Source organism: Neopsephotus bourkii, unplaced genomic scaffold, assembly GCF_033783945.1.
Source record: "Neopsephotus bourkii isolate Nb327-2 ecotype Australia unplaced genomic scaffold, CSIRO-AGI_Nbou_v1 NB_414, whole genome shotgun sequence".
NCBI classification, from domain to species: Eukaryota; Metazoa; Chordata; class Aves; order Psittaciformes; family Psittacidae; genus Neopsephotus; species Neopsephotus bourkii.
This window is the reverse complement of record NW_026900918.1, coordinates 602,703-621,014: the sequence shown is the minus strand read 5'-3', so window position 1 is coordinate 621,014 and position 18,312 is coordinate 602,703. Positions and strand designations below refer to the sequence as shown.

Genomic DNA, 18,312 nt, shown 5'->3' with positions numbered 1-18,312 from the left:
TTACACAAACACAGTACATTCCTCTTTGGGCAGATGAGTTGAGCTGATATTCAGACCTACTAAAAAGAAGGTTACTTAGGTGCTGAAGTGTGTCCTGGCAGGTTTAAATATTGCAATTGCATTTTCTGCTCTTCTTTAAATATGCAAATTTTTTGTCGTGAATGAGGTTCTGTGAAGATACTGCCTCCTGAATGTTCAAGGGATATCATCTTGGATAATTTAGAGGCATTTTATGTTTTTATCCTTTGATATTTCTTATATGCAGATTAATAGTGTATACCTTAATTATTCATGGCCTGAGCATATGAAACCAAGATTTAGGTAGACCTGAGTAAGGAACGCTGAGTGTGAGATGTTATGCTAGGGAAGTCAAATAAGATTATTCAGTAATGATACAGAGCCATCCAGCTTTTGCTCCAGATGATAGATTGCTGGCAAGGCAGGAAATATGTTCCTTGGAATCATAGAATTAGCTAGGTTGGAAAAGACCTTTAAGATCATAAAGTCCAGCCATTACCCCACAGCTGCCAAGAACACCACTAAGCCATGTCACTAAGGGCCTCATCTGCACGCTTTTTTAACACTTCCAGGGACGGTGATTCCATCACTTCCCTGGGAATCCTTTTACTGGCACTGAATGTTTTCCTTATTGGGAATCATCACAGAGACAAGACATGTGCCATTCTCTTTTTACTTATAAGTATTTTGTTTAGTCTGCTAAATGTAAGTTACCATTTCTCAGGACCTGTACATTCAAATTACTAGTCATAAGGGGCTTATGGAATGTTTCTTTTCTTTTTTTTTTCTTTTTTTTTCTTTTTTTTTTTTCCGAAGACTAACATATTGTAGTATCTGCCCTAGAGCTTTAGGTACCCAAAGTATTTTTTTGCTTTTGTTTGTGTGGGGTTTTTGCATGCAATTATGTCAGAGCATTGCTGTCACATTTTCATAAGGATTTTCACTCTTATATATGACAAAGTAATAAATACAGTGTAATGACTTTAAATAGTTATAAAATGATAACCACATTTTCTTATTTAAAGAATTCAGTCTTTGTTTTAAATAGTTCCTGTTTTTTAAATATTTCTCATGTAATTTGGAAGAGGCAAGGATTTGGAGAATTATCTCTCTGTCACCTCATATACCAGTACCCTCTGTTATACCCATAGCTCTAAAATGCTAATTTTAAATCAAATTCATTACAGTGGAATTGTAAACCATATATTTAACAAGGAGAGGGTGTGGATGGTGTGTTTAAAAAAAAAAAATAAGGTCCATTAATAGAATCAGAAGACTTCATAAATGCTGACTAAAAACTGAATTCCTTCCAAAAAAATGAGCGCACACACACACACACACAGAGAAAATCCACCCCACCCCCCCCAAACAAACAAAACCAAGAAAAAAATAAAGTGAACTGCAGCTGTGATTTTTTTATTTTTTATTAAGTGAGTATTGTATTCAGGATATAAATTTTGGGTGTCATTATTTCTGACAAAGAGCCATTAGAAAGGAATATACCTCCTTATCTTCTGTTCAGTAATACTAATAAACCTTTAAGGTGAAAATTAAAGTCTTGGTGTGAAGTTTTCCTAAGTAAAACTACCGTTAGAACTACATTCAAATTGTTACAATTTGTGATTACTAGACTGTTCAAATAGTTTCTTTTTATAATGAAAGATCATAAATGTCTTTTTTAAAGGTATTATCTGAAAATACTGATTTTTTTTTTTTTTTAAGCAACAAGCTATTACAAAGAGGAAAAGGAATACTTATTTTTTTAGCTGTAAAATACCACAAGAATGTTCTCTTGAGTTCAGCTTGTATAGCTGAGATTATTCTCATGATAGGAAGCCTGCCGGATTGATCTCTTTCATCCTTTTTGTAATGTGTTGACATGTAAAAGATGCTTCAAATTAGGTGAGCAAAATACCAAACAAGCAAAGTTGGTTTGGTGTTTTTTTAGCTAGTTGTAGTTAAAATACATGAAAATGTAGTTTATCGTGCCTTTTTTTTTTTTTTGTCTTTTTAAAAATTGAATTGGCTGTGTTTCTGTCTCCTGCTGAAACTAATAAAAAACAATTCTTCTTTAATTTGTATTACCAGACACAATTTATATATCTGAGACTTCATTTTTAGTGGAGATGCAGAGAAATCAAAATAATGTGATGGAATATTGCTCTTGTTAATACTTAGTACATCTTTTATTGTCTTTAACAACTCCTTTGGATATCATATGGTTAGACAGATACTGTTGTACCTAAATAACTACATAATTCTTATTCCTAACCACCCCTGGGGAGATAAAACATAGATGTTCGGTACTGACTTCCCATGTCTATCTTAATCCATGTGAGAGAATGGCTGAGGGTCTCTTTGAATAGATTCATTTGTCATGACAACAGATCAAAGAGTCAAAGATTTCATGCTAATGGTCCTTTTTCTTCTATTTTGTACATTATAACTCTCAAAATCTTTCCTGTATTACTTCAAATCTGATGCCTGCTCTTCACAAATGAAGGAAAGACAAATCTGGGTTTGTTTTATATATATATATGTTAAAATAGAACCATCAGATTGTACCTACAGGGTTTAACCAGACCATGGCAATGTTAGAGGGTAATTATAATTTTATTTTATTTTATTTTTTTTCTTTTCTAACATTCCTGATTTTTCTGCTTGCTTCAAAATAACGTAACAGCCTTTGATGGCTGCCTCCTTTCAAAAGTCTTGGTAGTGTGAAAATGGTTCTTGCATACAAGGTGGTGATTTGTACTTCTCATGAATCTGTCAAATCAGTATTCACCCTTATCCCAGGAACAAATCTACTGCAGAGTTTTCTACAGCAAATGAAGGACTTTTTTGTGTTAAACAGAAATAAGACTCTTCGGTCAGTTGATCTGATAAATTCTCAGCTAGGAGTTTGCAGTATTCATTCAGAGGCTTACATATTTCAGAAGGAATAAGGGATAGAAACACAGTTAAAAGAGTTCTAGGTGTTGGTGTTGGAAGTTAGGGTGTTTGAAGAAATGGTTGGAGAAAGGTTGCTCACAGAAGCTGTGGATGGCCCATCATTGTTCAAGCACCCAAAGTCAGGATGGATAGGACTTTGAGAAACCTGATCTAGTGAAAGATGCCTCTGCCCATGACAGGGAGCTGGACTAGAGAGTCTTTCAAGTTCCCTTCCAACCCAAACCTGGAAACATTCAGGATCAGGCTGGACAGGGCTCTGAGCAGCATGATTTAGCTGAAGATGTCCCTGCTCATTGCAGGGGGTTGACTGGATAACCTTTTAAGGTCCCTTCCAACCCAAATTATTCAGTGATTCTATGGTAAAAGATGAATATGGCTTTAGATTTTTATCCACAGCATATTCTTTTCTCTGTGCTGCAGTTTCAGTGAGACATACATGGCTCTATTAAGAATTCATTAAAAAGCAGGAATGGTAAGAAATGGCTAAATATTATGACACCGAATGGAGTAGGGAGACATCTATTATTACACTGTTGTTTGAATATGCCTACCTCAAGAATTATCTGAGGCTTTTAGTGGTTTGTTGGTGTATCAGATACTTTGTCTATTATGATTTATTTTGAACTTTGTTTGCATCTACATCATCCATATTGTTGTTTCAAATGCTGAATATCTTATAGTTGTTGACATTTCAGTAGAGAAAAGGAGAAAATCTTAACTTTAAAAACTTTAGGGAAAGAAAGTCTAACTTCAGGCTAAAATCAAATTGGTGCATTCATCAATCCAATGCAGTCATCAGTCCAAGACATTTGAATTTTTTCATGCCTGGCTGCATTGTATTCAGGCAGCAAGAGGTATTGTGCAAAATTCACCACTGTAAGGAATCATGAGAGCATTTTTCTTCCTAACACAATTCCCAAACTGAAAAAAATACTTGTCCCTGGAACAGGACAAGTAACACGTGCCTTGTTGCACTGAGGCTGGAAGAGGCCACCTACAAGAAACAGAAATGAAACTTTAAAGAATAAGTGCATTTCACAAACATTTGTTTTACTTGTGTTTCCTCTGGTAATGCTACATATGGTGTATATTCCAGGACTGTAAATAAATGGCACCTGTATAAATCAGTTGCATAAAAGACATGTTTTTCCTTCAAAACCTGCATTTTTTTTTGTGATATGTGGCTGAAAAATAAACTTATGTAGCTCATAGGTTTTGATTGATTAAAAAAAAAATATTGTGTTTTCTTTCTGATAAAGAACAAGGAAATCACAGAAGCACCAAACTATGCCTGTATCAATGGTAGTCTGAAATGTGCTTGAGGATTTAATCATAAGTCTTGATTCACAAGGAGTATGTTTCTGCTAAGTATTTTTTTGTACATTTTAATGCTTTTATCATTTAGTCAGTACACAGTTTGTAACAATATATTTCCTCAGCATTGGGGTTTCTAACAAATCAGCCATTCAGATGATCCTAAAGCATTTAGTAGAAAGAGGGATGTTTGCAGAATAGAAATAAACAGCATATTTATGTATTGCTCTATAGGGCAGAAAGAAAACCTGTATAATTCAGTTATGGAACTGAACAGGTTGGTAAATAGTTTATTAATGTTCACTGACACTGTATGGAGTTTTAAATGATTTTGCACATTATAAAGATGGTAAAGGTCCAGAGTAGGATCAGTTAATCTTCCTCTTGGTCTTCTAAAACTTGGCAGTGTGCTGTTAGGAAGGTGTACTGCAAAGCCTTTTGGTGAAACAACAAAGAACTAGGTACTTGAAGAATGGTGAATGTTGGGTGAAGGAAATCCAGCAAAAGGCAAAACTAACGATACCTCACAAAGTAATCTTTCCATGTTGTTACTTTGATATCTGTTTAATATCTGCTGAAACAAGTATAAAAGAGAAGTATAAACAGCAAAATAATTAAAGAACACTTAAAGATAAGCCTGTAAAATAGGACTTTGTTCTGCTTCTTAAGAAGAATGTAGGTTAAAACAGATATAACATTGGTGCAGATGAATTAATGAGTGACTGAAGTCAGTAGCGCATTGCTTCCCCTCCAGATTTCTCAGAGAAAGGATGGACATTCAGTCATTATTACCTGGTTATTATAAAACTCTTATAATTTTCAAAGCTATTGTTAAATTAGTATTTCCCCACTGTTTCTTTTACTAATGAACATTTTTTATTTATTTATAAAAAATGCTTTACTTTTCTAAACTCTTAATATTACAGAGCATTAAAGATAGCCTGGAGAGACTGCTGGGTCATGTAGACATTATTAACAAAAAGAAGATGCCAGCTTTGCAAAGTGCTACACCGAGGGAAGCAGCAAATATACAAGAAAAGATGACCCAGCTTAATCTTCAATGGGAAAAAGTTAACAAGATGTACAGGGACCGACAGGCGTAAGTAACTTTTAAAAAATTGCTATTTTTGTTGGCATCTATTAGTATTTGACCTGCTGTTGGTGATTGTTTCCTAGTTGTCTTTTTTTTTTGGTGGAAATGCCTTTTAAAGTCTCAAATGATACTTTCCTATAACTAAGAATATACAATGTTTATAAGGAATTATAATATAATTTATGAGCAAACTTGTAAAATTGAACTAATATTTTGACCAACTACCACTTGCATTGGACCAAAATCTAGCATGATATTGGGTGCATATTCCCATGTCTTCATAACTGACATTCCTTTACCCTAAGATAGTATCTGGCATTTACTCTTTTGTGCGTGTACTCTTGATTGGAATCTGTGGTAGGTGCATCAGGATAAAATCCCTTTTAATTGCAGAGGATTTATGAGTTTGAAGAGCAGTTCTCAGTTTATGTATAATTGTTAGCAACTCTAAATCCAGTGTCATCTTTATATATCTGTATATTAGATATTATATGACAGGGCAGAACAATCAAGAGAAATATAGAAAGGCATTAAAATGATTATAAAGATGTGATTTCCTACAATATCCTATAATACCTAGTATTTATTTTTCTCCTGGCATAGTATTTCTGATGTTTGTAATCTGGGAATCATATTATGATGCAAAATATAGCCAAACCTAATTTTTTTATTCAGACATGGCTCATGTTAGTAGCATATTAGAGAGTAACAATCCAGTAATTTATTTATACTCTGCAGTAGATATCTGATGCTTAAAATTTTTGGCATTGTGTAATAAAATACCTACTTCCTCTTTCAATTTTTTAAGTAGATGATATATCAGGTCTTACTGGCATTGATACAGAAATTTCTATTATGTGTACTCTGCATTATACTTGTTTTCAGTATCAGTAATCTAAGAGTTAACAAATAAGTTTGACTTAAAAAGAAAGTCATAGTTTCAAGTTTTTTTTTTAATTACCACAGAATCAGCAGGTTGAGGGAGGTGATTCTGCCTTTCTACTCTGCTCTTGTGAGACCCCACTCAGCTCTGGGGACCCCAGCATAGTAAGGATGTGGACCAGTTGGAGTGAGTCCAAGAGAGGGCCATGAATATTATCAGATGGCTGGAGCACATCTCCTATGATAGGCTGGAGAACAGAAGGCTCCAGGGAGAACTTAGACCAGCCTTTCAGTACCTTAAGGGGACCTACAAGAAATCTGGAGATGAACATCTTACAAGAGCAATTAGTGACAGGACAAGGGAGAATGGCTTTAAACTGAAAGAGGGTAGATTTAGATTAGTTATGAGAAAAAAAATTTTACTGGGAGGGTGGTGAGACACTAGAACAGGTTGCCCAGAGAAGTTGTGGCTGCCCATTGCCTGGAAATGTTTAAGTTCAGGTTTCATGGGGCTTTGAGCAACCTGGCCTAATGGAAGGTGTCCATGCCCATGGCTGAGAGGTTGGAGTTAGGTGATCCTTAAGGTCCCTTCCAAACAAAAGCATTCTGTAATTTTCTTAAGAGTCCTTGACAGTTCTTCTGAGAATGTAAACCATTAATCTGGTCAGGAAAATTGTTAAATATATATGACTGGTTTCATTTACTGAAATTGTCCATTCATAGGAATTTTACAAAATTGGCTCTTCAGACAACACTGAAAACTTGACATTCAAAGTTTCATTTGATATGATGACTGCAAAAACAACTCAGAAACTAGTCTTACTTTTTTTTTTTTTGTTTTGTTTCAGAATACTTCTCATGGTTTTAACTTAATGTCCAAACAATGATTGTGTTGTATAGTAGGAAAAGACATGAATCTAAACATGTAAGCAGTGACTCTAAGAAAACAAAACCTCCCCATGGTCTTATACTGAACTGATTTTGCCCTTGGCAACTTTTGTGTTTTCTTTGTTTAGGATTATTGGTCAACTGCTGTCAATTTTCAGATTTGTACAGAAATATTATTTCAACTGTCAGCCAGTCACTAACTTTATTTTAGGTTACTGGAGAAAAAGAGGGCAAAGCTTAAAAAAAATAATAGAGAGAATCATAGTAAAAGATGTAATTCAGTAATCTTCATGTCATCTCTGCTTTGTCTCAACATTTAAAGTGTAAGAAGCTGAGACGGATTTATAATCTGGTTTCCAGATTCTCCCATATGCAGTACTTTTTTTAAATAGTAAGCCTAAATCTGGTTTGGTAAAATAAATTCTTCTGGTTGTCATGATGCCATGTGCAAATAATGAAGGGTAAGTAAGTTAGAAACAGAGACTAGAGCCAAGGGGCTCACACAGATAATAAAAGGTGGGCATATTTCTGTTGTGCTTTCCCTAAGACTGGCTTTGTCTAAACCGTCACTGGTACAGCAGACCAAGCTCTGAGAAACCTTTGGAATCTTCCCATGCATTTCCTACCATAGAAAAGAGAGTGATTTACGGTTAGCTGAAAGCTTGGACCACCAGGACTGCTGCTCAGTTGTCCCTTATTTAGACTATAGTGATATTTAGCCAGCAGCAGAAAGCATTCTGAAGTGAAATGAATTAATATTTGTCAAGTATTTTGAGGTCATCAGATACAGGCACTAGAGAAGTGTAAAGTATGACTACTCTCCAGCTGGCATTTGCCTGGGGGAGTCATCCTCTTATAGTATGATGGACAGCAACTCAAACTGACGACAAGCTTGACTACTGTCTGGAATTTCATGCCTTTCTTTTTGTTTTAAATTTTTTGTTCGTCGTGTCTGTCTTACTATGTTTCTACTACTGTTTCAGTGGTTTTGTTTGAACTCTGAGGTGATCAATATAGCTTTTGCAGTTTTGAGAGGTGCATTTGGACTGCACACAAATGCCAGGGAGGAAATGAAGGAAGACAATATAGCCTTTAGCATTTTGCTTCTAGCAGCTGGAGTCCGTAAGGGGTGAAAGTATCCATGTAAGTCTGCCTTTGAGAAATAGATGGAGCTGTGTATGTGAGATGATACACTAGTGATGATGATGGTTTAGGACAGATTTTGGATTATTATTGGAGCTCTGTCTTGCTTTCAAGAGAGTGTGTCTGAGTCAGTGTGAGTATGCCATGTTTGAAAGGTTACAAATATACTATATATATGTTCATTTCTGAATATTGGTTTTAGGAAATCAAAGGGTTGTAATAGCATGGAACTTCAAGTAAATTCAAAGTCAACTATCACAATGATGGAAGAACAAAACAACTTTCCTTACCCATGTAGTTACAAACAGAGAGCTTACTCTGGATTTCATATAAATCAATAGGAACATTCATGTTGAATTTTTTAATGTGAAATATAATTCGTGGAAGTCCTTATTAATTTCTAGATACTTTGTAATTAACTTTACAGTGAGTTCCTTTTACTTAGAAATCAAAATATATTTTTAGTTAGTTTTACAATAGATTATGTGCCAGTTTGACAGAAAATCATTGTTATGGTAAATATTCAAATAGCTTTACAAGGCTAGTTCTTCTACAGTATCTGAAAACCTTGTTTTATATTGACATTTAGCATGTTTCCCATATTTATACAAGTGCTCATACTGTACTTTCTGTAAGCTAACAGGCAAAATTTCACTGGAAAAGTGTAAGTAAATTCTGTGATTATGCTAGTGTACTCTTTTGGTTGTATTAGAAGCTAGGATGAATGCATTGTTTTATTCTTTTCACAAACTCATTGAAACATAGTCTTCAACCAACTGATTTTTAAGTAAAGCATTTAAGTAAAACATTTTCCAATAGTTGTATTAAGATAACATAATCTAAATTTTGTAAGGTAGTTCCATTACAATGCTAGTAAGAATAACCATTCAGATTTCATTCTTTTTCCTGCCCTTGTACCAGACATTAACCATCTTTGCAGCAGGCTTAGATACTGTTTTTTTATATTAATCATGACTTTTTATGAAGTGATGCTAACACCTGGTCCCTATATATCTTCAGTTAGAGCACATAATATTTGAAAAAAATCAATAAATAATATAAAATAGATTTGTAAATGAATGTTTTATATCACTTATAACTTATCAACTTACTACTTGTCGAAGGCACTATTTCTTTTGTCAGGACACTGTCTTCCAAGGATATGTCTGCCTCAGTCTTCTTTCTGTGAACAGCACATACTCACTAAAAGTGTTCATTTCTAACAGTGCCAGAATTCATCATAGAATCATAGACTCATAGAATAGTTAGGGTTGGAAAGGAACTTAGGAACATAGAATCATAGAATAGTTAGGGTAGGAAAGGACCTTAAGATCATCTAGTTCCAACCCCCCTGGTTTGGGCAGGGACATCTCACACTAAACCATGCCACCCAAGGCTCTGTCCAACCTGGCCTTGAACGCTGCCAGGGATGGAGCATTCACAGCTTCCCTGGGCAACCCATTCCAGTGCCTCACCACCCTTACAGTAAAGAAATTCCTCCTTATATCCAATCTAAACTTACCCTGTTTAAGTTTGAACCCATTACCCCTTGTCCTTTCACTACAGTCCCTAATGAAGAGTCCATCCCCAGCACCCCTATAGCCCCCCTTCAGATACTGGAAGGCTGCTATGGGGTCTCCACACAGCCTTCTCTTCTCGAGGCTGAACAGCCCCAACTTTCTCAGCCTGTCTTCATATGGGAGGTGCTCCAGTCCCATGATCATTCTTGTGGCCCTCCTCTGGAATTGTTCCAACAGATCCATGTCCTTTTTATGTTGAGGACACTAGAATTGCACACAATACTCCAAGTGAGGTCTCAAGAGAGTGAAGTAGAGTGGCAGGATCACCTCCTTTGACCTGCTGGTCACACTCCTTTTGATGCATCCCAGGATACGTTTGGCTTTCTGGGCTGCAAGCACACACTGCTGGCTCAAGTTCATTTTCTCATCAATCAGTACCCCCAAGTCCTTCTCCACAGGGCTGCTCTGAATCTCTTCTCTACCCAACTTGTAGCTGTGCCTGGGACTGCTCTGACCACGTGTAGGACCTTGCACTTGTCATGGTTAAACTTCATAAGGCTGGCATCAGCCCACCTCACATTTGCGTCAAGGTCCCTCTGGATGGCATTCCTTCCCTCCATCATATCAACCGAACCACACAGCTTGGTGTCATCGGCAAACTTGCTGAGGGCACACTCAATCCCACTGTCCGTGTCACAGACAAAGATGTTGAACAAGACCAGTCCCAACACCGATCCCTGAGAGACACCACTCATTGCTGGTCTCCAGCTGGACATTGAACCATTGACCACAACTCTGTGTGCGGCCATCCAGCCAGTTCTTTCTCCACCAAGTGGCCCACCTATCAAATTGATGTCTCTCCAATTTAGAGACAAGGATGTCATGCAGGACAGTGTCAAACACTTTCCACAAGTCCAGGTAGATGACGTTAACTGCTCTACCCCTGTCCATCAGTTCCGTAGCCTGATTTGGAGAAAGCTCCAGGAACAAACTTGCCAACAAAGTTTTCAAGCTGACAAGCAGGTATTCTTTATTGCGGCGCCAGGAGATATGGGGGATAGCTCCTCCTAATGTGCGCCCCCCAGTTGCCACACAAGCCATCCTTCTATAGTCCCTGGGCATACATACATATTCATGAGGCTACATATGGATTACATCATTTTCCAGAGAGTTCACCGCATGCGTACAGAATTGTGGTGGTGGTCTCTGAGGGTCGTTTACTTCTTCCAACAATCTTCATCACTTCTGGCAGCCTTTGAAGCACGCACAGTAGATGCTCATACCAGTTCAATTGGTTCGTTAGCACCAGAGACATAATAATCCTCCTATCCTCCTACTTATCAGTTAGTTTAACTGTAGCCCATCCTGGACACCTGCGGTTCCCAGATACTCCTTATCCCTGTGTACTGTTCTTCTAGACTGTTTTTCTTAAAACTGTGCCAACTATAACAATTTACCTTGTGAGAATTCTCTGTATGTTCTCTAGCTGTACCCTATTTTTTTCTCTATGTATCATGCACCTCAATAATTTTCCATTGCTACTGTTACAAAGCCATCAAACTTAACATTACTTAAAACTAATTCTTAAGGTTTCTATATTCCATTTTGTGATTTTGCTCCCCTTTGTCTCAAGCCCCATCATAGAAGGCCACTGAATTGGTCAGGCAGGATTTCCCCTTAGTGAAGCCGTGCTGGCTGTCACTAAGCACCTTGTTGTTTTTCATGTGCCTTAGCATGCCTTCCAGGAGAATCTGCTCCAAGATTTTGCCAGGCACAGAGGTGGGACTGATTGGTCTGTAGTTCCCTGGGTCATCCATTTTCCCCTTCTTGAAAATGGGGGTTATATTTCCCTTTTTCCAGTCATCGGGAACTTCGCCTGACTGCCATGATTTTTCAAGTCATCAAATCAACAAAGTACAACAAACTTTTCCAAAACAGAACAACCATGCATTAATTTTAAATATTTCTATAGCAGTTGCAAACCACTCACAAAGAATAGAAAATAAAAAAAAAAAAAGCACAAGGCAGAAAAGCAAAAAAAAAAATACTAAAAAGAATCTAATTTAAAAGCAAAATGCTTAAATTTTACAGATATTATAGACCTTGAACATTTTCAAAACTGTTTCTTGACCATGAGTTAAAATTCTAATGGATCCCTCATATTAATTTCAGACAAGTAATTCTTATCTTTTTCATGTTTTAAAGAATTAGCTGTGAGCACATACAGTATAGACTAGATTAATACTCTTGCAATTAATCTGAAATCTACTAAAAATTAGAGGTTCTAAGAGAATGTAGGGAATTTGATGCCAGATAGCTTTCCAAAGTGTTTCTTGGTAATTCTGAAAGAAGAAGTGATATGCTAGTCTTATATTAGAAAAGATCCCAAATCCATAGTAATGGTGCCAAAACAAATTGATGGCAAGTCACAAAAAAAAACCCCAATTTTATAGCAACAAGAATGAACTATAAGGAGGTAGTTAATAAGCTGATACTAAGAATTATTTTAACTTTTGGACAGCAGTACATCTGTCACCTATTTGATTAGCTTGGTAAGTCCTAATGAAAAATGTGTATTATACATAATCTATTAATTGGCAGAGAAAGAATTTGTGGATTCCCAATTTCCATCTGTGACACCAACAGTACTTTGTAAATGTGAAGTCATTGAAGACATAGGTCATCTGATCTGCTTTGAGCTACACAAGTTTTAGTTATTTATTTTTCATTACTTGTATCGATTCCTTCTCTATTAAATACTCCCAAGCAATTCTTTCGCAGTTTAACAATTGCAGTATATAAGGAGTCCCTTGACTTTTCAGGGGGACGAGATAAGACTATACACATTATTTAACATAGATAAAGTTAGGGGAGATAAATCTTAACCTAGAAAGAATAACAAAACAATACAATTTAATTTATGGCTAAACATATTGTTGTATATCACTTTTTCACTAAGGCTAGTCAGCATTTCTTTGTTCCTTGCCTTAACTCTAATAAAGTTAATGACAAGAATGAATGCTACCGGCTTTGTTTCAGTACAGGGAGAAAAGCAACTTGTGGAAGGCCTAGGTATTTTCAGAGGAAGGCAGAAATTGTGGCTGCTCCCTCATCTATGAGTATCTGCTCACATATTTCTGTTGAGGTTGTAAGTTGTGTTAAGAGGCTTACTTAACCGTGACTCAGGATTCAAGATAAAAGTGGAAACCAGAACAGATCAGTTCATCATCAGTGAAGGAAATTATTTCCTTTCTAATGTTAACCACAAAATAGCTACCATGCCTCAGTTACATGTTGTTGTTCTTTTCCCTTTCTTTCACAGCAATTCAAATTATTCATCTAGATTATTTAAATGCAGAATGGGGACAGCTTATAATTCTTGACTCTTACAGCCAACATTAGTTATTAATTTATTTCCATACTATACTTACTGTATAGAAATATCTCTGTGGCAGTTGTCCTATAATCTAATTCTTGCAACAGATTTGCCACTTCATGTGCCCCAAACTATCATGCCATCAAGTTAACATATTGTTAAGTTTTACTGGTTCCTTAATGGATTGCAAATAGGTACAAAATAATGTATAAGAAGCAGGTATAATATAAATGTTTCTATTACGGGCAATCTAAGTAAGCCTTTCTGTCCATATTTATAATGTAAAGAAATCAAAAACTATAGGAATATTTTTGTTGCCTAGTTTATAACTAGGAAGATTTAATTTACAGCATGAGCTGAAAAAAATGTTTGCCTTACATATGGCCATTAAAATGTCTCTCTTCATAGGGCAATGCATATAAGAACATCTTCTAAATGAAATAGCTACAACAAATTTAAAATTATTTGTTAAAGCTTAAATAGAAAATCTGAGGCAGGATAAGAAATAATACTGTAGCTTTTGGGAAGAGAGTTATGTTTATTAAATCACTGTCATACAGGTAGTTTTAGAGCTTAATAGATGCAATTCTTGATATGGGTATTGAAGGTGTCTGTACAATAAAATGAGGTGAAAACAACTAATTCAGAATTTCTGTTAATAAGTAGATCTGATTATCTCATCTAAATTAATGTGTTTGTGCTGTGAAAGTGTTTCAGCTGAAAAAGGATCTTGACTGTTTTAAATCACCAACCCCCAAGCCTGACAATTAGCATAACTTAGCATAACTTCACTGTAAAATACTCAGTGACAAAAATGCATTACATTCATACAAGAATTATTGTAGTGACTTTTCCTGCTGTACAAAAGAGAAGAATTTCACTGAAATGACTGGGAAATGTTACCGCTTAGTCATGAATATGTGAGCTGTAGAACTATGGGAATACAAATGTGTATGAAGGCAAATATGGGCAGAAGCAAATTGGCTCTGAACTGTCTGGGTATGAGCTGTCATGGGCCTTCATGTCAGATATGAAAGATAATATGATATTGTGGTCAGTGTCGGAAGCTATGAGACCCAGCTGAAACACAGGATATACTTGCTTTTGGGACAATGCGATGTTAGTGCAGCTATGTAATTCCTCAGATAGTCCTGGTTTATATCCAGCTGTCTGAAAACACTGGCAGAGCTTGTTTATGCTTAGCTGCATACATCTATATAGGCATAGCCTAAGATAGTTGCAGTATATCCTCAGGTCTGAAGCTTTGTTTGTGATTAATTCTATTACTTTCTGTAAGTGCTGACAATTAAGGTATGTTTTCACTGTTGGTATTGAATCATTACATTGTGCTGTGCAAGAATTTTTTAGCTGGGCAGATATTTAGCTGGGTCAACTGTACACTGAATGACAGATGGTGTTGCAGGAGCTGCTACTGTGTCTGACACATGCTGGATGTACTAAGGTGAGCTCCTTTGCAAAATTCCCTTGATGCTTTGTAAAGTATTGCTGCTCTCTAGTCACCATGGAGCAGTGTATACCTACCTTTAAATACTTCTTGGGAGAACATTTTTAGACAGTAGAGGGAGCCCAGTCTTTTAATATCTGTAGCTAAAGCCAGAAGTTACAGTTTTCTAGTTTGTACAATTTTCATCACTGTCATTTCTCAGCTGTGTTCATATTGTAGCTATCATCTAATAAATACAGTTTTCTCTTTCTTCTTTCAAGGCAGTTTGAATACATTTTTTTCTTTTATTAAACACTTTAAATATACCCCTCAGTACCAAAGAGATAAAGAAGACACATTATGTTTTCAGTAGAAAGCAGCAAGTTTTGTGATAATCATAGAACTTGGTAGTAGTAGTTTTGACACTTATGAAGTTCAGTCTTCTGTCCTGGGGTCCTTCAGTATTTCAGCAGAGTTGGTCAGCTTTCAGATTTCCTTTTCTTGAAGGGCAAGCCAGTGTTTGAGCTTGTTTGGACGAAACCAGTCGATACTTCAGATTTGATCCAGAATATTATGGGAATTGACCTGAAACAAACAAAAAAAAAAAAAAAAAAAAAGGAAAACACCAAACGATTTTCATTGGCTTATTCTTATAGCACTAGATACACTGCACATTGCTAGTTTAATTTTGTAATCTATGCCCTTTAGTTTAATTTAGTCTTATATTTATTTATCTGGGGAACCGTAAATATTTTTGTATTTAACACAGAAAATAAATTCCCTTCTTAAATTGAAGCAAAGCATTCCAGAGATTTTCTGTCAAAGTAAGCAAAATGCCTGTTTTCGATTTTTTGTTATTTCGGGGAACTGTATCATTGAACCACTGCATGTATATCTTTCTGATGCTATATTCTTTGTTGCTTCCTGGAATATATAATTTCTGAAGTGTCCAGTTGCCTTTCCAGTAAAAGAGGGAGTAATTCATAGCATGAGGTTGAAGGTGGTACACTAAAATAGAGTAAGAGTGACAATTATTTTGCTGTTCTCCTATATTGTTATGCCTAATATGACTGAGGAAAATTTGGTTTAGTAATAACTTCAGTAAGACCTTGAGGCAAATATCTATTAGGACAACATGAGGATAATATTGTAAGATTGTATAGCCTCAGTTCTGGGCAGAAGATCTGATTTATACTTCCTGTCCATTCTGACAGCAACAAAATTAAAAAGAAGTGGGGTGCCAAGGTTGTGAAACAACAACAAAAATTCACATATGCTCCTTATAGAATGCAGAGCATACCTATATTTTGGATCTATGCATGTATTAACTGGATGGTGGGAATATAGATGCCAAACCCCATGGACCACAGTGACCCTCTGGTTTTCTCTCCAGCATGGTAAAACAAATAGGGTGTTCTTTCTTCTCCCCAGCAACCAAATTTTCAAAATCCTGTAATATTATAGTTATATTTGAGACTGATACTTCCCTGTCAGATATGGTTGAGATCGGCTAAAAAAAACCAGAAAATATATCGTTGGAAATGAGTGATGGACAACACAATCACCGAAGTTATCATTTCCTTAAAAATACAAATGTTAAAAATAGAAAGAAAATACATCTTTTATTTACTTAGCCTGATAGTAGTGAAAAAAAAATCACTAGAACCCCTTTTGGCAAATTATCTCCATGTGATTACACCTTGCTTCTTAGTATTTTGTCTGTCCTGAGCTGCTGATCAAAGTGTTACGTAAGATTTACCTATGGTGACTTAAAGGAGATTTTTATTTCCATAACAGGTGTCATAGAATCACAGAATAATTCAGGCTGGAAGAGACTTCAGGAACTCTTCCAGTCTAACATGTTGCACAAAGGAAGGTCAACACCAGTTGACCAGGTTGCTTAGGGCTTTAGCCAGGTAGGTTTTAAAGACCTCAAAAAACAGAGACTCCCAAACAAAACCTCTTGGGAGCCTGTTCAACAGCTTGATTGTCCTCACAGTGAATTTTTGTGTTGGTTTTTTTTTTTTCTTTATATCTAGTCAGAACCTTTCATTTCCCTTTATGTGTTTTGTCTTTCATCATCCTAGCATGCACCCCTGGGAAGAGCCTTACTGCATCTTCTAAATGACCTCCTCGTAGGTGTTAGAAGGCTGCTGTTGGGTTCACTGAAGCCATCTCATTGCCCAGTTCCGTCAGCCTCTCCTCAGAGAACAAGAGCTCCAGCCCCATGACTTTCATGTTGATACCTTGCTGAACTCACTCCGGTTTGTTAAAGATCTTGTATTGGCAGGCCCAAAATCGGACGCAGTGTTCTAGATGTGGCCTAATGAGTGCTGAGTGAAGAGGGGTAATATTTTATCTCAATCTGCTGGCTGTGCTGGCTAATGCAGCTCAGGATATACTTGGTTATCTTTGCTGACAGGGCACATTGCTGTCTTATGTCCCACTTGCTGGTCACAGGACCTCAGATCCTTTTTAGGAGAGCTGCTTCCCAACCAACCAGTTCCCAAACTGTACTGTTGCAAGGGACTCTTCCTTCCCAGAACTTAGATCTATAGAGGTTTTGTAAGCCTGCCCTTTAGGTATAGGGCTTAAGTGCACTCACTGCTAGGGAGCTGTTTGTGGGCAATAGGAGGCCTTTAAGTGGTTCATCTGACATATTGTTTAGTTCAGATCAGAAGAGAGCTTTTGAAATTTGTCCTTGGTGAATTTCATAGGGCTTTTACTGACTTGCTCCTTCAGCCTATCTAACTCTTCTGAATGGCAGCTCTATACTTCAGCATTTTGACATTTTCACCCTGATGGGTGATGAATGGCTAGAGAGCAACCCTGTGCAGAAGGACTTGGGGTTACTGGTAGATGAAAAGTCAGATATGAGCTTGCAGTGTGTGCTTGCAGCCCAGAAAGCCAATGGTATCCTTTCAGAGATGATAGCAAACAGTGTTCCCAAATATCAGCCTGCTGTCTCAGCATTCTGAGATGCAGCCTCTCTGATCCCAGGGACTTGAACGGTATGAATTCTCTAACATAATGCTTGACTTACCCGTCATCGCCTTCTAGGAGTTACCCTTCTCCTCCAGCCATGCCTATAAGCACAAAGGGCTGGGAGACCCTGCTAGTACTTCTCCTTTCTTTACTGGCTGATTATCTTTTTCACACTTCTTAAAGATTTTGGATGGATTTTTTCTAATGGAAATCTGATAATACTTATTTCACATGAGAGAGGTACTGTATTTGACATGAGGTAGAAAATTCTGCAAATAAATCGGGGCCTTCTGATGCAAGTATGCGTCTCTTAAGATGTCTAGAGTCTCATTCATTCATAAGATTTCCTGCAGTGTCTGTCTAGAATCTGCTTGATACTGACTTCTGGAATACATTAGTAATCAGAGGTTAGTATTCTGTTGTCCTGAGGTATCTGCCCACCTTATTTAACAAAGAGTGGCCTTGGATTTCTTGAAGTTCTAAAGATTTGAAAAGTGTTATAGAAGAGCAAGCACCCGCTTCTCAACAAGCCAAAAAATGTGAATGTCATTTCTAGCTATGAAGATTTTCAGAAATGTCTTCTAAGTCTTCTTATCCTTCATCATTTTACTCACACTGTTTCAAACATGTAACTCTTTATTGTCAGTTCTAGTTAATAAAGTTCCAAAACCAATACTCTGATTTTCCTTTATAA

General features: G+C 36.6%; 1 protein-coding gene across 10 annotated transcripts in view; it reads left to right on the top strand.

The window, feature by feature from the left end:
* DMD (dystrophin) overlaps positions 1 to 18,312 on the top strand; it is a 745,980-nt gene that overhangs the window by 146,172 nt on the left and 581,496 nt on the right. For all 10 annotated transcript variants that reach the window (XM_061349397.1, XM_061349396.1, XM_061349395.1 and 7 more), the window contains one exon: positions 5,214 to 5,386. In XM_061349397.1, the coding sequence (XP_061205381.1) occupies positions 5,214 to 5,386 (173 nt within the window). The remainder of the gene's footprint in view (positions 1 to 5,213; positions 5,387 to 18,312) is intronic.